The sequence below is a fragment of the Rhineura floridana genome, chromosome 6 (assembly GCF_030035675.1).
Source record: "Rhineura floridana isolate rRhiFlo1 chromosome 6, rRhiFlo1.hap2, whole genome shotgun sequence".
NCBI lineage: Eukaryota > Metazoa > Chordata > Lepidosauria > Squamata > Rhineuridae > Rhineura > Rhineura floridana.
In genome coordinates this window covers 155,295,415-155,317,408 of record NC_084485.1, presented here as the reverse complement: position 1 = coordinate 155,317,408, position 21,994 = coordinate 155,295,415, and the positions used below count along the sequence as shown (strand labels likewise).

At 39.7% G+C, this 21,994-nt stretch overlaps 2 protein-coding genes across 5 annotated transcripts in view; one reads left to right on the top strand and one right to left on the bottom strand.

Moving 5' to 3' along the window:
* RALGPS2 (Ral GEF with PH domain and SH3 binding motif 2) overlaps positions 1-21,994 on the bottom strand; it is a 217,627-nt gene that overhangs the window by 47,692 nt on the left and 147,941 nt on the right. For all 3 annotated transcript variants that reach the window (XM_061634215.1, XM_061634214.1, XM_061634216.1), the window contains 2 exons: positions 13,132-13,269; positions 828-918 (listed from right to left, as the gene is read on the bottom strand). In XM_061634215.1, the coding sequence (XP_061490199.1) occupies positions 828-918; positions 13,132-13,269 (229 nt within the window). The remainder of the gene's footprint in view (positions 1-827; positions 919-13,131; positions 13,270-21,994) is intronic.
* ANGPTL1 (angiopoietin like 1) overlaps positions 20,029-21,994 on the top strand; it is a 40,460-nt gene continuing 38,494 nt past the window's right edge. For both annotated transcript variants that reach the window (XM_061634218.1, XM_061634217.1), the window contains exon 1: positions 20,029-20,332. The gene's annotated coding sequence lies outside the window, so the exon portion shown is untranslated. The remainder of the gene's footprint in view (positions 20,333-21,994) is intronic.

Below are 21,994 nucleotides of genomic sequence, written 5' to 3'. Positions count from 1 at the left end.
GAGTTCCTCTCTTATACACTCGAAAGAATACACTAACGATATCTCTCTCTGTTTAAATTGGAAATAACTGAACTTGCTGGTGTCCCAGCGGAGAACCCCACTTCACACAAAACTGACTTCACATATTTGAAATCGTAAAAGATTAAACATATGGGTTGGATCCAGAATTATCCATACTTAGGGTGAAAAAATGAACTGGCTTCAAGTTGACTCCGACTTATAGTGACCCTATGAATAGGGTTTTCATGGTAAGTGGTATTCAGAGGTGGTTTACCATTGCCCTCCTCTGAGGCTGAGAGGCAGTGACTGGCCCAAGGTCACCCAGTGAGCTTCATGGCTGTGTGGGGATTCAAACCCTGGTCTCCCAGGTCATAGTCCAACATACTAACCACTGAAATCAATGGAATTTAAGCTGCATTCTTGACCTGTGCCTATGTAGCTATTAAGAGAAAAATGGAGAATTAAACTCTGACTGAAAAACCAGTGACGACACTAAAGGGAGACAACACATGGAGTCAGTAGATAGCTTGGTGCAGGGTTGGGGGAGAGAAAGAGGAGAGTAGCATCAGTGCAGGTACCAGAGAATGGGCCATTTCCCCAAGGATAGTAATTTGCAAGGCTTCCATTACTAACTATGGCTTATCTTTAAATTACAGATCAAGGGGAGATGCAAGAAAGATTACAGTTCAAGGAGCTCCTAAAAATTCCAAATGGTCACGACACAAAGGACTTGCTGCTGCTTTCATTTATTGTTCTTTATGAAATATTACTTAGCTTTCAAACTAAAAACAATTGTTACATTATAATGTACTAGATTTTATACTTACTTATAATTGTCATCTTCCACAAACTTTTGAAGTTCTTCTATATACTGAACTGTATTCAGGTATTTTTGAACATGAGGCAACACAGGAATATCTAAATAGCAAGGATATGTTTACAATAATGGTACTATTATCTATTTTTATTTTCTCTCACATATAAACAGGCATTTGGCTAACAACTGTGCCAAGAAGTACCTTCACGACAGAATTGAGATTGCAGCTGGTAATCACAGGCTGTCTAAATAGTAGTAACCTGGATGCGAGGGTGGGGAGAGGAACAACGGTGCTAGTTTTATACTTACACTAGCCTCAAATCCAAGACACAAAATCCATATAGTATTTGCATCTTAAGTAGACTGTAAGTTGAGCAGTTAATGTACATAATAACCAGCCTTTGTACACATGCACCTGGCCCCATGGACAATGTGCACATTAACCTTCCATGAAGAGGAAATTGTGCACATTTTCCAGTCAATATACATAACTTTCAACAGCCATGGGAAATGTGCATATAGCAACTCAGTTTTGTATATTCTCCAGCCATTATGCAAAATCCTCAACAGGCCTTGGGAAAATTGCATATATTGACTGAATTTTGTACATTCTCCAGCCATTATGTATAATCTTCAGTTTTGGCTAATGTACACATCTTTGCAAGCCATTTCACATTTTGTGTTATTTTCACTCATATATTTTTATGCACAGTTTCCTCTAATATATACATTTTTGTAAACATTGGTTGGCAAACTGCATTGCAAAATTTGAATTTCGAAGGATGGCTGGGTTCCAGTTCTCATATTGTTTTGGAAAGCGCAAATTTGATAGATTCAGCTTGAAATGCAAACTGAATCAAAATTCTTACCCATCCCTACTGTCTAACTTTACATGGCCTGCAACATGATTTCCCACTAATCAGCTGAGTATTGAAAGATACTCTGGGGCTCCAGAAAGAGATTCTAGTTTTTCTGCCATCCAGCCCCCTTTCTACCATGCTCCCGTTTCCCAGTCAGATGAACATTACAAATAAGGTTGCAGGGAGAGTGGAGTTTTGAACCTTCTCTCCTATGATGCTGATGGAAATTCCACCCTCTTCTCTCAAGCTAAGGAAATAGCAGCATGGGGTCAATCATCATGGGAATTGCAGAGGAGGGAAGATTTAATTACTTGAAGGAGGATTACCCATCAGGGAGAAGAGGGCTGGGAGAGAGTTTGAAGTACCTCTGGTCCTACTCTCTGCCATTTCTAGCTCCACATGCTGCTGACAGATTACTTCAACAGTATCTAAGTCTTGATGGGAAAAAGGTTGTCTGCTCCTCCTCTCATTGCTGTAAGACTGGATGTTAGCTGGTCAGAAACACAGCATATTTGCATAGCCAAAACTCTAGTCAGGAAATATCATGGTTTAACAGACTAGCAGGGCCACGCCAGCCATTGCAGAAAGTGAGGGGTAGTGAAATCACTGTGCCAGCCTAAATCAGGCCTGATGCCATTATGTGACAGCAGTGGGGCTGGCTGAGCCCCGCCCCTGAAGCAATCACCACCACCACCACCTTTTGCCCTAGCTGGTATAAGCAGCACAGCTACCGATGCAGTGACAACCCTGTTGCTCCACTAAGCTCTGCTGCTCCCCAGCCAGGATTTGCATTGCAGTGTCAAGAAGTAACACAGGTCATATGCATAGTCTCTGAAGAGAATGTGAATTAATTTTCTAGTCAACATGAGAATCCCACCTACTTCCATTTCAAAACAGGGAATTAACAATAGGAACATTTTTTAATATTGTTTTTATTAAAATTTGCAAATAGCTAACAAGAAAACAATACAAGCCCAGAAGAGCCTAAAACACAAGAAAACAAAACCCAGAAAGGGGTGGACAAGACAACATAATAGAAAAGAGACAAGACCAGAGGTAGATCAAGAATGCCAAATGTCCTGAGATATCGATGGAAGTTGGTGTTGTAAACATATGAAATAAAGTCCCACCAAACAATTTGAAACACATCAGGCTTGGCATGTCCTTGAAGCAAGTGTAAAGCACGTGTGGTTTTTTCTAGAAGAACAACAGTCCAGGTGTTCTTATACCATAATGAAACATCTGAATTGTTCAAGAATTTCCATTTTTCAGCAATAGGTAACTGTGCTGCAAACAATAAATATGTCACTAAGTCTTTAGACAGTATGTCTGCATTATAGCCATCAAAAACTGGCACAAGGGCCAACTGGAGAACTACCTGAATATGAAATTTAACAATTTTAGAGATTTCTTCAAAATCTGCTCACCAAAAGGAATGAACTTTAGGACAGTCCCACCAAAAGTGGAAATAGGTACCCTGACTTCCACATCCTCCACCACGCTGGGGAGGAACCTGGACTTATCTGTAAGAACTGTACTGAGGTCCTATACTATCTGTGATACACTTTTAGAGACACTTCCCTGGTGTGCGCCAAGACCCATTTTATTGGTTTCCGTGCCCACAAATTCAACCTTTGTACATTGTCCAATTGAATATCCATATCTTCTTCCCACAAAGCCTGTAACCCAGTCAAAGGTCCAGTATTACATTGTACTAATTCTTTATACAATTCAGAAATGAGCCCTTTTCCTGACCCAGCATTCAAAAAAATATATTTCACCTTCGTAAGGGATCTAGTGGCTTGTGCACAAACGTTCAGAGCCAATCAAAAGTGTGGTATTTGTTCAGTCTGAAACCTATTTACACCCAAATCAGATAGATCCACCTACAACTGTTGTCATGTGATAGGCCTGCTATTTGTGTAAAAATCTCGTAACTGAAAATATCTTTGGGCTCCTAAAGTGCTAACCAAAGTTTCATGGTGGGATCTACTATTGCTGGATGCATGTGTATAGGACTTCGGGGTGAACTAACCGGGGACAATCAAGATTGCCAATTTCTCCAAACTTGAAAGGTGCACAATGTAAACAGGTTACTAATTTTCTTTTAAAAAGAGTGGTATGTTTGGAGTGCCCAGAAGAAGCCCAGACACAATTCTTTCTCTACCACAGATAGCCAATGTTTATTGGATTTTGATATCGCACATATGCCGAAGTTGGAAGGCATCATAATATGATGCAAAAAGCAGTAGTCCCCCTCCCGCGGTCTCCTATAATATAGTTTCATAGCCACAGTCTGCGTCTGTGTTAGAATTGCTTTTAATATGTTTTCTTTAATAATATGTTTTTAACCCTTTTTTTAAAAAAAGATGTTATTAAAGCTTTTTAAAAAATGTTTTTGTTTTGTTTTAATGTATTTTAAGGTTTCTTATGATGTTTTAAAGTGTTTTTAGCGTTTCTGTTTGCCGCCCTCGCCTCCTGCTGGAAGGAAGGGCGGGAAATAAATAAATAAATGTGGGTTTTAGCCTGAAAAACGTAACAATTAACGTGCTGTTGCCAATGTTTAAGAGTAGCCAGGGGGATGGAGATTGGGAAGACGTGAAACAGAAATAAAAAACATGGTAATAGTTTCATTTGCTCTGCAGCTACCCTGCTTAATACAGAAAGTTGCAACTTTCATTTTGTCCATCTGTATAAATCTCTTCGCATATGCTGAACCAAGAGCCCAAAATTCAAATAAAACAACTTAGGTACCTTCCTCTCTCTCTCTGTGTATATATATACATACACACACCTAAGTATTTACATGCTTGTGGCAAATGGAATGTGGCTAGATCTGGAGATTTCCAATTGATTGGCCAGACTGATACTGAAAAGCATAATATGGGACTAATGAAAATTAATACGCAGCCCTGCCAAAGTGTCAACAATGCATAATTTCACTTGCAGGACTGGGACAGCCTTCTTGATATCCAGCAACAACAAAATAATATCATCTGCATATAGGTTTATAAGGTGCTTTGCCCTTCCTCTGGAACCGCTCGATAGATGCGTTGTTTCGCAGGGCAGCAGCCAAGGGCTTCAGGGAAAGGGCAAAAAGCAGTGGAGGTAAGGAGCACCCCTACCTCTCTGGATTGAATTAGGTGTTATTTCTAGATTATTTGTCTGTATCAGGGCACAGTTCTTAGCATAATTAAATACTTCCACTCGAAACAATCAAAAGCTTTATAGGCATCAAAAGAAGGAAAGGCTAACGGAGATTTGCAAGAGCAAGATGCATGAATTACACTCTAAACCTGGCAATTTGGGTCGTCAATATGTCTATCAGGTATGAAACCTGTTTGATCAAGGTGTACAATTGATGGGACTATTAAATCAACACAAGCAGTTAAAATTGAAGTGAACAGCTTTTGGTCCTTATTCAGTGAGTGATGGGCCTACAGGAACCCACCATCCTGCTGTTCTTCCCCAGTTTTAGTATTACCACAATATGGGAGGTCAGCCACATTTTGGGTATAGGGCCCTGCTGCCATATCACATTAAACAAGTCAGCCAAATGGGAAATCAAAATAACCTTATATTTTTTGAAAAATGAATTCCCAAAACTGTCTGGCCCGGGAGGTCTATTATTTTTCCATTTCTGGATAGCCACTCCTACCTCCTCCTTGGAGATACAGTAGCGCCATACTCATTTCATTCATTCATTCATTCATTCATTCATTCATTCATTCATTTATTTATTTATTTGATTGATTGATTGATTGATTTGATTTGATTTGTTAGACGCCCATCTGGTAGAGGTTAATCTGCCACTCTGGGCGACATACAACAAAATACAATACAATCCATGTAAAAACAATTCAAAAAGCAAACAGTATAAAATTGAAAAACTGAACAAACCCCTACGGAACTACCCTCTGCCACCCTAACCCCCTTCCCAAGCCTCATTAAAGAGCCAGGTTTTCAAGGCCCGATGAAAGCATAACAAGGAAGGGGCCTGACGGAGGTCAGTTGGCAAAGAATTCCAAAGTGAGGGAGCCACTACTGAAAAAGCTCTGGACCGTGTCCTCCCCAATCTGACTGCTTTTGTTGGGGGAATAAGAAGCGAACCATTCAAGGACGATCTTGTAAGACGGCACCCCTGGTGCGAGTGGAGGCGACTCTTTAGGTAAAGTGGGCCAGACTCGTGGAGCGCCTTTAAAGTTAAAGCCAGGATCTTAAATTTGGCCCTAGCAACCACCGGTAGCCAGTGCAGTTCCTTAAGTACTGGGGTAATATGATCACAGCGGCAGCAGCCGTTAATCAGGCGAGCTGCCGCATTCTGCACTAGCTGCAGTTTACGGACCGTTCTCCAGGGAAGACCCACATATAACACATTACAATAGTCCAGCAGGGACAGAACCAGAGCATGTACCACAATAGGGAGCAGGTGGCTTGGGAGGTAAGGGTGTATCCTACGAATGAGGTGAAGTTGGTAAAGCGCCGCCTGACTAACAGCTGCTACCTGTGCCTCCATGGATAGCTGGGAGTCAAGAATGACCCCCAAACTCCGGACGTGGTCTCTTAGGGGCAGTTGTATCCCTTTAAGCACCAAATCCGTAATCCCCAGCTTCTCTTTATCACCCACCAACAGCGGGTTACGTTCCAGATCCCCGCTGAAAAGTGAAAATCACTGAAAAGTGGAACTCTGTCAATAAAATGGCACCTGACTCAGCTGCTGAGCGCGTCATGCTGAAAAAAGCCGTAAAAGTGGAACAAACGCCGTATGAGTGGGGCCTTACTCTAATTGAAAACCGCCGTATTAGCGGAACGCTGAAAAGCAGGGCCCTACTGTACTTCTATTATGTAGGTTTCTCTGGGCTTCTGTGAGTGATGGAAATTGTCATTTCTGTAAGTAATGCAAAATATCATCGTCCCTAGGACCAGCAAATGTAGATATAGAGTAGTAACCTCGAAATGCCCTATTAATGATTTTAGAATCCAGAGTCTAATTTAAGCATTTTAATAGTGTTTGTAGACTATAGTGTATGCATTGGCTAATAGTTTGGAATTCCAGTTACCTAATTCGTAGTACCTCTGTTTAACAAAAAGGAGTGGCTTATCAATCTTCTGGGAATCAAGAGGCTCCAATTCTGCACACGGCCAATAATTCGGCATATATTTTGTGGGATCCAGTGGCTTTATGTCTGTCTTCAAACACTGCAATGTCCTTAAGCAATGCCTGTGATGCCATAGCATTCCATTTTTTAAAATTCTTGACTGTTCAGCAATACATTTGCCCTTAGCAGTGGATTTCATGACATCCCAAATTATGTCCGGTCTCACCCCAGAGGAGGCATTCAAAATATTCAAAATATTGTGAGAGTGCAATTTTGATGGCCTCATCCGAGGATTGTCAGAGCACCGAGGATTGTCAGAGGATTCAGGCACCAGATAGGACTAGTTAGATTAACAGTGTTCTGGGTGAAAAGTAACATGAACCAATGCATGATCTGATATACATGGAAATCATGGAAGCAGGGAATCAGAGACCAGAACATAAAATTTTTGAATATGAACGAAATGATGATGAGAAGTATGTGTAGTCCCTGACTCCTGATTAAAAAAACATCACGGATCAGTCAGGTTATATATGCCCTGTAATGGGGAAAAACTTTTATTTCCTGGATGGGCTCTAGAGGAGGTAGAAGACCTATCAAAACACCTGTTAAAAATACAGTGTCCCCTATGGCAAACTTAGCCAATTTCTTAAGAACTTTGTTGAGGAAAGAAAACTGGTTTACATTAGGCAAATATATAAGAAGCAAAGGCTAATAATTGTGTACCCCATAATGCTGAAAAGGACATTTTGCGACGATGGGGATCTCGCTGTATTTTCTGTGCCATAAAATCTATTGCTTGACACAAAATATTGGTTTCTAAAATAGGGATGTGTGAGGAGCTGGCCATGAGTGACATCTTGGTGAGTTTCCTGTAGAAGAGCAACGGAGGGTCCCCACTTCTGAAGACAGTCGGAGATTCTCCGTCACTGCACCACATCTCCCAGTGCTTGCACATTCCAAGTAACTATTTTCAAATCAGCCATATAAGGAACAATGATAGCAATGAATACAATACAGTGTGTCCAACATCAAAGAACACATACAAACTGGTAGTACAAATTTATCCATCCCACAACCAGAAAAACAAAACCTCAATCCCCTCCCACCTATCCCTTTCTCCCACCAACTCCCTCCCTCCATGACCAACATAGAATCCTTAGTAACACCAAGGAGCCTGCAGGATGTACCAATGATACACCTGCAAAAAAACTAGGTGCACATATTCTAGGAAACTATAAGCAAATATGCACAGTAAATAGAGAACTAAGTTATGGATCTTAAAAAAGATATATTATCCCCCTCCCCATTCAGATATATTTTCACACAATTTGTATGAGGTTAAACATTTTCCTTCCCCCTTCAGAGACGTGGGATTAGCGTAATTAGAAATGTGACTCAAGCCTTGTAAAAATCGAAGCTTCATGGAAATATACAGACACACAATAAACATCTCATTTCTTTTTACAGCATGCAGGTCTTGTAAGATGAGGGGTGTGAGGAGGAGATGAGACAGGAAGGGTCTTGGAGAGATTCCTCTTTTGCGTTGCTGGAGCCTGCTGCCAATCATCCCATGACTCCATGGACTCAAACAAGTTTTCAGCATCTATTTCATCTTCCTCCCATGCAATATTGAAGAGAGCTAGGGTGCGAGCCATTTCCTGTTTGGTAGCAGCTTTATGTTGTATACCATCTACCTCTGTTATAAAAGCAAATGGAAAACCCCATTTATATTTAATATTCACTTCTCGTAATAAGTCAGTTGCAGGCTTAAAAGCCTTGCATCAGCGAAGTGTTTCTGGACGCAGTTCGTGTAGGAATAAGATGGGTTTTCTGGCAATATTCCACCTAACCTTTTGCTCTTAGGGCTTTGGTTAATACATCCTTCACTGCACAATTATGAAACACAATAACATTCCTCCACGGTGCGCTCTCCTTAGAACGAGGACCTATGCTTCTGTGTGCTCTATGTCAAGTTTCAACCTTGAGCACCTATTCTTTCCACCACTCGAGCAAAAATATTATTAAGTTGCTCTGACCTGCTTGCTCAATCAGATCATGGACGCCGATGTTACTTTGATGCCCACATATTTCCTGATCATTCAGTCTAAGCAGCAATCCTTGCTGCCACAGGCTAGCTGCTTAATATATGTAGCATGGTGGGTGCCAAGTTCCAATGCCTCCGTGATTGTTTTGTCTATGTCTGCTAAGTGTTCCGTGAGAACATCGATCTTGTTCTGAAGTGTTTTAAACGATGCCTTCCATTTCTTCTGCATGCAACTAGAGATTTGTGTAGCTACCACCTCAGGAAGATCTTAAGGTGCTGAGGCCTCATCAGTTTTCGCGCTTTTAGATGCCTGCACCGCATACTTGCTACCAGGGCCTCACTTGCGTCGTTGCCGGAGCCACTCATGATCAGCTTAAAGAAGCAAGTTAAACTGCAAGTCCCACTTCCTGAAGTGTTATGGAGCATAACCCACCTACACCTTACAAAATAGGTAGGTAACATGCCCTTAGGGGGATAAAAGGAGCACTTTTCAGATCACTGAAGGACAGGGAAGCAACAGCAGGTTCACCCTGTGATTGCTTCAACTGCATGTACGCACCTCCCAAGGAAACATTTTAGATTTGTTACATCCAATTATGAAAAACTGTTACAGACACAATAGTATAGGATCCCCACACACACAAAATATAAGTGGAACTGAGAGCATTTCATGCTCACCAGGTTGAAAGGCAGGGGACAATTTGCCAGCAGTGGACTGGGCAAAAAATGGTAGTGGGTAGGATCAAAGGTACTTTATACTCTCTCCCAGCCCTTTTTCCCTGCTGGGTAACCCTTCCACAGCTGGTTAAATTTTCCCTCCCCATGAAAAATAGGCATGTTTTTTGGAGACTATGAACAGTGACCAGAGAATGTGCATACTGCTCAGAGAACATACAAAATATAGTCAAGGTGTACATTCCCCAACATGGAGATTATGCATAATAGCTTGAGAATGTACTAAATTTATTCAAGATATGCCTATTCCCCAAAGCTTCTTGCAGATTTTGCATAATGGCCAGAGAATGTTCAAAACTGAGTCACTATGTGCATTTTCCAAGGACTGTTGGAGATTATGTATACTGACTGGGAAATGTGCCCAATTTCCTCTTCACGGAAGGTTAATTTGCACATTCTCCACGAGGCCTAGTGAATGTGCACCAAGGTCGGTTATTATGCACATTAATCACTCAACTTACATTCCTCTTATCAGACAGATAGGCAGGCAGACAGACAGATATACTCCTGCTCTCTCCATAATCCTGCTTGGTAGCAGTTCCTATTGTGAAACTTGGTACTCACATTCCCTTGCCAAAATATAAGAACCAATTTGGTGACTCAAATGAGCAAATCAAGCTGTTGCTGGGGAGTCCTATAGATGTAACTTCAGGTGTGCATGCATGGATCTCTCATGCGCATTTTATTTTACCCCACTGATATATTTTATGATTGCCTAACAATACTCCTCCAATGAGCATCTCATGCTTGCTCATACCCCATGAATTTTTGGGCAACAAAAAGACAAAAAATAAATGTAAACAAAAGTAGGAAACTGTAGATTAATACATAAATGTGTGAAATAATAACAGTATGCTGCTGTGGTAATAACTCCCAAAGCATAGTCATGTTAAGTCTCTTGAAGCAAAGCAAACTCTTGTGACACCTTAAAGACTTGCAGTGCAATCCTATACATGTCTACTCAGAGGTAAGCCTCACTGAGTTCAATGAGTCTTACTCCCAGGGAAGTTTGCATATGATTGCAGGCTAACGACTTCTTGTGCCATGAGCTTTTGTGGACTACAGCAACCTCATCTGCACCACAGAAAGCGTCCTCTCTGTGGTGGCATCCCACCTTTGGAATGCCCTTCCCATAAGAGTGTGACTGGTGTAGAACTTACAACAATTTTAGCAGTTATTTATTTGGTCATGCACATTGAAGCTGCTTACAGTTAGTCTACTCTGCTTGTTTTTAAGCTGGTTCTGCTTTTATTTCTATGATTGCCTTTTGTTTTACTGTACTGTACTTTTGGCATTAGTTTTATTCATGCCTATTTATTATTTATTTATTACAATATTCACAAGTCACACTTTCTGTAAAAGTATATTAAGGTGGCATTACAAAATACAAAAACATAATGGAATTAAAACCAATAAAAACATAGTTAAAAACAATAATAAAGACATCCATAAGTACTGCACTGGTTGGAAAAGAAAATTCATATTAAAAGGCCTGTCTAAAAAGTTTAATTTTCAAGAGATACCTGAAAGAAAGATGGTTCCTGCCAAACCTCTATTGGTAGGGAGTTACACAGTGCAGGATTTGCCACACTAAATGCTTGGTGGAGGAACCACTAACAGTGCCCCATTAGAAGATCTCATTGATCGAGATGGAACATAGGGAGTCAGGCCATTCTTGAGGCGCTTTGGGCCCAAGTTGTTTAGGGCTTTGTGAGTTAACACAAGTATCTTGAACCGGGCCCAGGAGCAAATTGGCACCCAGTGCAGATCTTCCAGGAGCAGGGTAACATGTTGCCAGTAATTTGCTCATGTGAGCAATCTGGCTGCCACATTCTGTACTAGTTGCAGCTTCTGGGCCAGAACAGACACAAGCACAGCCCCTCATAAAGTAATCAAGTCTTGAGGTTACCAATGTATGGAACACTGTGATCAGACTATCACAGTCCAGGAACGGTCACAGTTGGAAAAGCAGCTGAAGCTGGCAGAAAGCACTCCTGGCCACAGAGATCACTTGAGCCTCTAGACACAAAGATAGATCAAGGAATATCCTGAAACTGCGTACCTGCTCCTTCAGAGGCAATGCAACCACATCCAGGACAGGCAATTGACCTACCTCCCAGACACGGAAACCACCCACCCACAAGGCCTCTGTCTTTCCAGGATTAAACTCATCCAGCCTACCACTGATGGCATACCAATGGCACCTTGCTCCAAATCTCCTGATGACTGCTCCCAATGGCTTCATGTAGATCTTGGAAAGTATTAGGGACAAGATAGTACACTGTGGCACTTCATAGTGTAAACATCGGAAGTACTCTCCCAATACTTCTATCTGAATATGACCCTGTAAGTATGAACAATGCCACCACAGTACGGTGCTATCAATGCCCATCCCACAGAACCAGTCCAGAAGGATACCATGGTCAATGGTACTTAAAGCCACTGAGAGATCGAACAGGAGGAGCAGAGTTGCACTCCCCCTGTCCTTCCCTCTAGAAAGGTCAACCAAGCTGATTTGGTCCCGACCCAGACTGAAATGGATCTAGAGAATCAGTGTCATCCAGGAATGTCTGCAGCTGTTCCACCACAACCCTCTCAATCACCTTTCCCAGGAAGGGAGTATTTGTGACTAGGTGAGAGTTGTTGCAATCTATTGGATCCGGGGCTGGATGCTTCATTAGTGGCCACACTACTGCACTACTCTTTTAAGGTGGCAGGCACCACCCCCTCACACAAAGAAGCATTACCCTGGTATCCGTGAGGATGATGATAATTAGTTGTTCTTCTATCCAACCTTTCCTCCCTAAAGGGGAGCACAGGGCGGCTAACATAAAAAAATGCAACACTTAAAACAACAGCCAAGCAACTTCACAAAAACAGCAGCAGATAAAACATCCAGTATGAAACACCCATTATATCCCAAAGGCCTGTACAAATAAATTTTCAAATTTTGCTTAAATGTAAGTTAAGGTAGGAGTGAATTTCGCATCACTCAGAGGGAATTCCATACGTGGGGTACCATCTCTTTCACACACAAAACCCTAGATGAGCGGCAATCTAATAATATTATAATAAACTACTACTACCACAACCATCACAAACTAAGGGAGCAATCCTAACCCCTGACATGCACTCAAGGAGGAGGTTAGGACTGGGCAGAAGAGTCGTTCAACCTGCCTCTGGTTGGCTCCACCACTGTGGAAGCCCTTGAAATGGGGCATTGTGGGGTGGGGTGAAACAGAGGACAGGTGAGGAACCTGATTTGGGTCCCTCTGTTGCACCAGCCTGGAGCTGGTGTAACAACAGCAACAACAAAGGACTACCCCCCCAATGTTGTGCTGTAATTGGCAGGATGATGGTAGGGCTTTGGATGAGGTGATGGCTCTGCACTCTGATTGCCCCCAGGGCCAGGTTAGGATTGCTCTGTAAGTGTTATATTCATTTAGGAGGTACCTCTTGCATTTCATGGCTATTAAACCCACCAACTTACACAATTAAAATGAATGAATTTTATATTCAAACAACTTTCAGTGATTACTCACAGTGCTGTAGTATAAGTGCACAACAACTTACCATATTCACAAGACTGCTGTAAATCTGAAATTATTCTAAGTATGTTATTCATTAAGTTTGATCTCTGCTCATTTTCCAGAATACTCCCTGTTGATGGGTATGCTGAGTCAATGTATGTCAAATCTGAGAGATAAATACCTGTACAATATAAGAAAAAATGTTTTTTTAATCTGGGTCAACAAAATTCAAAACATATAGTGTTGTATCCAAAGTTGCTGTCCCAGTACCGTAGCAGATTTCTGCTTGCACAATAGAACTTTTCCTTCCTCTACCCTGTGTTGGGAGTTCTCCCAGAGCAGATTTTGAGGATGCATGGGGAGGGAAGGGGAAATCCCGTTGCACAAACAGAATTCTGTGCACACGGAAACGAATACAACCCACAATCAGAAGTAGGCCCTTCCAGATGTGCTTTAATCTGGAGAACAGGAAGCCTGGCACTGAAGACATGAGGAAAAGTGGAACATGTAGCTCTGCTATATCTGAAAACTGAATGCTGTTATAAGAATATAACGTTTCACATACTTAAATCTACAGTTCAACAGGTGAAAAGTGTTTAGTTAATGGACTAATTTTATCTTAAAATTAAACTGTTTCACTCTAAGTGATCAGACATCATGTTTAAGTCTTTAAACTAAACCTTATTTTTTAATCAATCGTATTTGAGACACCCAGGTTCTTTACTTTCTAGATAAACCACAGTCATGTTTTTAAGTATCTTTCTGTAGTCACGTACTAGAAATGTATCATAAAAAAATAAAGTTGTTATGTTTAGAGGAAGCATTTAACAAAGAATAACACAAGGTTAAGAAGTCACATATTTGAGTATATTATTTTATATTAAATCTTATTTTATAATGTTCTAAATGAAAATAAATTGCCACAAATTATAGCAAATACCACTATGACACAAAACTATTAGCAATGAGCAAGTGTACAGAAACTGTTTAAATATATGAAATGCTTTAAAAATCCAATATGAGAACCTTTAAAAGATTTCAGCAAAAGCTGCCAAGTCCTATTATAATGTGGTGTTAGTATGCTGTAATAGAATATAGGTTAACTGGGCTCTGTTATTAAGTTTGTGTTTCTCTAAACAATGATGCCAGAGTGAAAGGGAAGACTGTCACATATTTAACCCCAGTTTGCAACAGATGGGAACAGATTGTGAATATCACAGAACAAGCTAATTGGTTTCTCTTTCCTTGATAATGAAGTAAATAAACAAATAAATTTGTTTAGGGATGGGGAAAATGTTTGGTTCAGTTTCCATTTTAAAGCAAACCTACATAATTCACACTTCGCTGAACAATACATGAACCAAAGTGCAGCTATTCTTCAAAATATGCACTTCTCTGGATTTGCAATGCAGTTCTCAAACCCCAAAAATGTATAGAAAACGTGTTTATTTTAGTGAAAATAAGGTTAAAAATAAAAAGAGAAAATTGCATGTGTTTATGATACATGTCCCCTATAATGCTGCATTTTTGCAAATACTTAAAAAAAATCACAAAGTAATGCAGAAACTGAACTGAACTTAAGAAATAAGAACTTGAAAAATAAGAAACTGAGAGAAACCAAAATAGACAATTTTGTATATTCCTAGTTGGATCCTGCCAGAAGTGATCTTATTGAATTGACCTTTGTTCTACATTATTTGTGCAAGGCTCCAATCTCACAATAAGGTTCTTAAGAACATAAGAAGAGCCTGTTGGATCAGGCTAATGGCCCATCTAGTCCAGCATCTTATTCTCACAATGGCCAGCCAGTTGCCCGTGGGAAGCCAACAAACAGGATCTGAGCTCTACAGCACTCTCCCCTCCTGTTATTTCCAGTAACTGATATTTGGAGGCATATCATCTCCAACTATGGAGGCAGAGCATAGCCATCATGGCTAGTAGCCATTAGTAGGAGATTTGGACTTTGGGAATTTTACTCAAAGTACTTTAGTCCCCAGAAAAGACAGGGTGCTATGGACCTTCAAGGAATAAGAAGGTAAGAACCACCTGCTGGATCAGGCCAGTGGGCCATCTAGACCTGCATCTTGTTCTCACAGTTGTCAACATAGATGCCTACAGGAAGCCAGCAAGCAGCACCTGAGTGCAACAGTACTGTCCCCACTTGTGAATCCCAGCAATGGGTATTCAGAGGCTGACTACTTCTGACAGTGGAGGTATAACATGGCCATTGTGTCTAGTAGCTTCTCTAATCCTTTTAAAAGCCATCCAAGTTGGTGGACATCACTGCTTCTTGTGGGAGCTAATTCTATTTTTTAAACTATGCCCTGTGTGAAGAAATACTTTCTTTTGTCCAGAGCTTGGAAGTAACTAGTTACAAGTAACGAATTACTTGTAATTTATTACTTTTTTGAGTAACAAGTGGGTAACTTCATTACATTTTGTTGGTAACAGAACAAGTAGTAACTTCATTACTTTTGAGGAGTAATTGTAATGTTTCCAGCATTACTTTTGTGCATTACTTGGGGGGGGGGAGCAGGGGAAGTCTTCAGCTCCATTTATTTGTGAATAAAAATCATGTGCTTCAAATTGGGATTCTGTGCAGCGTTGTTCTTCCTTCATGCTCTATGGGTGCTTAGGAGGCGCCGAGGGTGGAGGTGGAGAGCGAGATGGGGTGGAGAAAACAATTGTTTAAAAATTGACAGGAGTTGAAGGAGAAAAGAGCTGGAGGCGTGTGTTGGGGTATCATCATTGCTGGGGGTGGAGTGAGGGGATGTGAGATTCTGTTTTGCCATTTTGTTAATCTTATGGATAAAAAAATATATTCTACTACCCTCTCTGTGTGTGCTTATTATTAATGTTGTTTTAGGCTACTTAAATGTGCAGCAGCCAAGGCTTGTAGGCAATTTTTTAAAAAAGTAACTAAAATGTAATTGTAGCAATTATTTTTGAGTAAAAGTAATCAGTTACTTTCAGAGCAATTGTAATTGCAACGGTAATTACTACTTTTTGGGGCACATGGAACTGTAACTGTAATTTATTACTTTTTAAAAGCAATCTGCTTTTGTCTGTCCTGAATCTTCAAATGTTTAACTTCACTGGATGTCTATGAATTCCAGTGTTATGAGACAGGGAGGAAAACTTTCCTCTATCCACTTTCTCGATCCATGTATAATTTTATATATTTCTATTATGTCACCTGCCTAGCTTTTTCTCAAAACTATAAAGCTCCCAATGCTGCAACCTTTCCTAATAGGAGAGTTTGCTCCATCCCCTTGATAATTTTGGTTGCACTTTTCTGAACCTATTCCAGCTGTACAATATCCTTTTTGAGGTGAGGCAACCAGAAATGTACAGTGCATTTTATTTATTTATTGCATTTGTATACCGCCCCATAGCCGAAGCAAATTTAAAAACACATTTTTAAAAAGCAATTTACAGTCGTACTATCGACTTGAAGGCAGTACATTTACATTTTTTATAGATCTGTATAATGGCACTATGATTTCAGCAATTTTATTTTTGATATCTTTCCTAATGATCCCTAGCATGGAATTTGCCTTTTTCACAGCTGCTGCACACTGGGTCGAAATCTTCATACAGCTATTCATGACAACTCAAAGGTCTCATTCTTGGTCAGTCATTGCCAGTTCAGACCCCATGGGAGTATATGTGAAATTCATATTTTTTTCTCCAATATGCATAACTTTACACTTGTTTACCATGAATTTCATTTGCCATTTTACCACCCATTCATCCACTGGAGCTCTTCGCAATCTCTTTTTGTTTTAACAATCCTGAGCAATTTAGTATCATCAGCAAACTTGGCCTCCTCACTGCTCGCCCCTAACTCAATATCATTTATCAACCAATTAAAAAGCACAGATCCCAATACCAATCTTTGGGGGACTCCACTTTCTGCATCCTTCCTTTGGGGGAACTGTCAATTTATTCCTCCTCTCTACTTTCTGTTTCCTAGCCAGTTCCTGATCTGCAAGAGAACCTCTCCTCTTATTCCATGACTGCTAAGCTTACTCAGGGGTCTTTGGTACTTGTAGAAAGGTTTTTGAATGTCTTAAGTACACTGTGCCCACTGGATCACCTCTGTCTGTATGCTTATTGAAACTCTCAAAGAATCCTAATAGGCTAATTACGAACAAGTTAAAAAGTACAGGTCCCAGTACCAATCCTTTTAGGACTCAGCTTTCTACATCCTTCCTTCAGGGGAACTGTCCATTTATTCCTCCTCTCTGCTTTCCATTTCCTAGCCAGTTCCTCATCCATAAGAGGAACACTCCTCTTATTCCATGACGCTAAGCTCACCCAGGAGTCTTTGGGGAGGTACCTTGTCAAAAGCTTTTTGAAAGTACTACATCCACTGGATAACCTCTGTCATTATCCTTGTTGACACTCTCAAAGAACTCTAATAGGTAAGTGAAACAGGACTTACCCTTGCAGAAGCCATGCTTCAGCAAGGCTTGCTCTTCTGTATGCTTGGTTATTTTCCCAGGACAGACATGAAGCAAACTGGCCTGTAATTTCCAGGAACCACCCTGGATCACTTTTTAAATATTGGTGTTACATTGGCCACTTTCCAGTCCTCAGATATGGAAGTGGATCTGAGGGACAAGTTACATATTTTTGTTAGAAGATCAGCAACTTCACAGTTTAGTTCTTTGAGAACTCTCGGGTGGATGCCATCTGGACCCGGCAATTTGTCAGTTTTTATTTTGTCTATTAAGCCTAGAACTTAATCTCTCGTCATCACTGTTTGCCTCAGTTCCTCAGACTCCCTTCCTGTAAAAGTTAGTTCAAGCACAGGGATGTGCCCTATATCCTCCACTGTGAAGACAGATGGAAAGAATTTATTTAGCTTCTCTGCAATCTTATCCTGATTTAGCACCACTTTGACTCCCTTATCATCCAAGGGTCCAACCGCCTCCCCAGCTGTTCCTCAGCTTTGAACATATATGTTTTTAAATGTTGATTTTTATGTTTTTAGTAACGTGCGCCTCAAATTCTTTTTTAGCATCCCTTTTTTTATTCTTTTATTTCTTTTGCCAGAGTTTGTTCCTTTTTATTCTCCTCAATCGGACAAGACTTCCATTTTTTGAAGGAAGCCTTGTTGCCCCTAATTGCTTCTTTGACTCTGCTTGTTAACCATGCCGGCATCCTCTTGGCCCTGGGGCACCTTTTCTGATCTGTGGTATACACTCCAGTGGAGCTTTTAATATTGTGTTTTTAAACATCTCCCAAGTCTGCATCTGTGTTGGAATTGCTTTTTAATATGTTCTTAAATCTTCTTTTTAAAAATATTTTTAATCTTAGATGTTTTGAAAGCTTTTTTAAATAAAGATGTTTTGTTTTAATGTGTTTTAAATATTGTTTTTATGATGTTTTAATGTTTCTGGTGCTTTTGTTTGCCGCCCTGGGCTCCTGCTGGGAGGAAAGGTGGGATATAAATCAAATAATAATGACAACAGTAAGTATTTTGGAGTGATCTGACCCTCTTCTTCCAAAGCTCCAACCTTGTATCAAAGGTTACCTAGAAAGGTTTCTAACTAGATTGATGGAATAAACAAAGGATTGCCAGTCCTCATTGACAGACTAACTATAATACTGCAATTGTATATTGCCAGTCTGAGGTGGAGTCAGGCTTCAGTGTTGCTCTGTGAACAAAAGTAATTATTTCAAATGTATCTATAGTGACTTTGTGAGTTTGCTTGCATCTAGGTTAACTCAGGATAACTAAAATTCTTAAAAATAAGTTTTGTTTTTTTCCTCTGCAGGCAGAACATTACCATCTGGCATACTTTACAATTAATAGTTGCTATAGATAATTAAAAACTGTTTGGATCTGCACTGATTCTAAATAACCATGACCATCATAAATTGTACTTGTAAAACTTTAAGGTAGTAAAGTATTAAAGTAGTTAAAAGGAATGGAAACAGTGATTCAGAAAGGGGGGCACTTTTACGACATGATGAAAGGCTTGAATTGCTCATTACCAGTCATCTCTGTCTGCTTGTTGAGTTTAAAGATTTGCCACAATGTGGCAGCTGACATAAATATGTTAGTGTAGAGTGAAGTTCAATGGCTAAATTAAATAAAATTAAATTTCTCAGGTTTCTAGCTTGAAATGCATGCATTTACTTACCTGCCTAAATAGATATTTAGTGAAGTATAAAACATGAAGACAACATTAATCAAAATCTCATAAAATTAAGAACATATTTGATTTTTCTCTGAAAATACTTTAAAATAAAGTGAACTCTGTTGCATGTAAATGATTAAATGGCAAATTTAGTTGAACGTGACACTTTTTAATAACTGATTTGGCTCCATGGAACTCTATTATAGTACTAATGAAAAATCTTGCTCTCTCCTATCCACCATATTTCACTGTTTATGTAACATGCACTCTCTCTCTCAACATTGTCTTCCACCAAGTTTCTTTATGACCATGGCAGCAAAAACTGTTTCTCATTAATAAATCTAAAGAATTGATCGTGACATTCTGGTGTGCATTCTTCAGGACTATGAACAGTTAGTTTTACTGTTAAAGTCATACAGCCTGTTTCTTTCATTTCAAGAAACATAAGGGTGAGTTTATCAGCCCAAAAGAATCTCTAGTCACAATTAAGCTTACTAGTTGAACAACTTGAAAGGCATCTTTAAGCAGAACAATAAAAGGGTTTGCAATTGCCTAAACTCTTATTGTTTCCCCATCTGTTCCCGCCCGCCTGCTCCAAGTAGCAGACAGCCTCTCCTTGTTCATACTGTAGTTCTCCCCCTTCCCCCAGCCACTTTTCTCCTTTTTCCAAAGGTTGTGGATAGGAAATCCTTTGGAGGTTTTTTTCCCTGTTCTTCAGTGACATCATATATGGGCTGACTGTTTTAAGTCTAGGCATGTGCTTGTTTAAGAAACACACCCAAGTGTGCTGTATATGGAAGCAAGGTCAGCTGTTGCTGGTTAGGGCATTTCAGCATGCAAACACAAGGCAAAGGCACAGCAGCTTCAAAATATCTCCGTCTTTCCTGGAGTAAAAGAAAATGATTTTGATAGGCAGTTCTCTTATTAAACCAAATGGGGTGATACATGTTTGATATAATATATGGCAAGACAAAGCAGCAGTTCTCCCTAGAACTACGCAAACTACCAGCCAATTGTTTTGGCCCCAGGAGAAAGATCTACACAAAAAGTGCCTCTGGATTTTTACTCTACTTAAGAAAAAATCATTACAAGGTTGGTGTCTATACATTTTCTTTGTTGTCGATGTGCATGCAATGTTTCTGCAGTTATTTCTTTTTGCAGATTACATATCTGTTGTTACATTTTGTGATACTAAAACTCACACATCTATAATTTATAGTTTAGTTTTCCTTTTATTGAACCCAACTAATTTTTAGGGTGCTTGTTTACAACTATAAGGTGCAATGTTACTGAGTTGTGTCATATTTATACAAGAGGGGAGGAAATCCAGAGTTACCCCGTTTATTTAACTTTCAGAAAAACTGGCTGACCATGATGATGAAAAGCAATCATACTGTTAACTCTCCACAAGAGAGAACTAAAAGAACTAAAATGCCAAGTTTGTCTTACTAAAAGAAAACGAAACTAATAAATAAGTACTCCTCAAATACTGTTACAGTCTTCTCCCTCAACTATATTACCATGAGAATCTACAAAAAAAGGCTTAAGTTGAAGTTTTCCAGTTCATAAACCACTATTTCTACTCATACCCAAATAGACATTTTAACTAAAAACTACGAACATGGAGATGTTCTTTGAAATCTGTAACTGCCCCAGAACCAGTAACAATTATGTTCCATGTTACAGTGGGGTAAATACTGTTTACATATGAAAGTAACAGTCTGAGTTAAATAACTAACTTGAAATGATTCCATTACAGAAAGTACCATGGTACATAAAACTAATGCATATGCTAGACTGTAGCTCAAATTATTATTAAAAAATTTGCTCAGCAAAATGTAGCACAGTTCCTTAGCTTATTAGAACATCTAGCTGGTAAACTAGATTGCTTTAGGATATAGCATAACCGGTACACATGCAGTCATCACCGATGGTAAAAAACAGAGACAACAGTTTATTTCCACATTTTGTATATGAAAAGAAATTTCAGAGCCTTTTGTTATATGCCTTCAAGTCGAAGCCTTAAACAACTATTAATGACTCCAAGAATTGCTAGCAGGTCATTTTGGTAGTGTTTGAATGGCTGTACTTTAAAATGCTGGTTCTTGCGTTATTTAAATCCAAAACTTTTAAGTGTTTTAATAAGAGGTCTAAAAGGGAATTTTAAAGAGTATATGCTTTAAAATACACCAATAAGTCTAGCATATGCTTATACAGGAGTACACATTTTAGTAAGAAAATAGATTTCAACATTAGTTTCTTGGAAACTGTTATTCAATTGTAGTAGATGCTTGCTTCAACTTTGACACTGGCTGTGATTCAGGATCTTCCCTTGCTATAATTTTTGAAAGATAAAGAAATCGAAGTGCAGGCTACTTTAGAGCTGACAATGGGAAACCTATGTTTATACTTGTGGTATTCATTTGCTGGATAGCTGCCATTAACATGGAAAGAAGCCCAGATCATTTCAGCAGAATGTACTATCACAGAATAACCACAACACAACAAACTAAATAATCAGTGTAGGACACAGCCTGGATTTTCCCAAACATTTCCTCATAAACAACAAACGGCACCTAACTATGAACAGTTTTCTACACTCCACCTGATAATATAAGATTAAACACAGCAACTGCTGAACAAGGGGTGCAAGTACAAAATGTAGATGCACGTGCCCATGAATTGTGACCTACAGATTTTACGATCAAATTTAGTTTCAGCATTCTGGAAGTGGCATGAATAATTTCTGCCCAA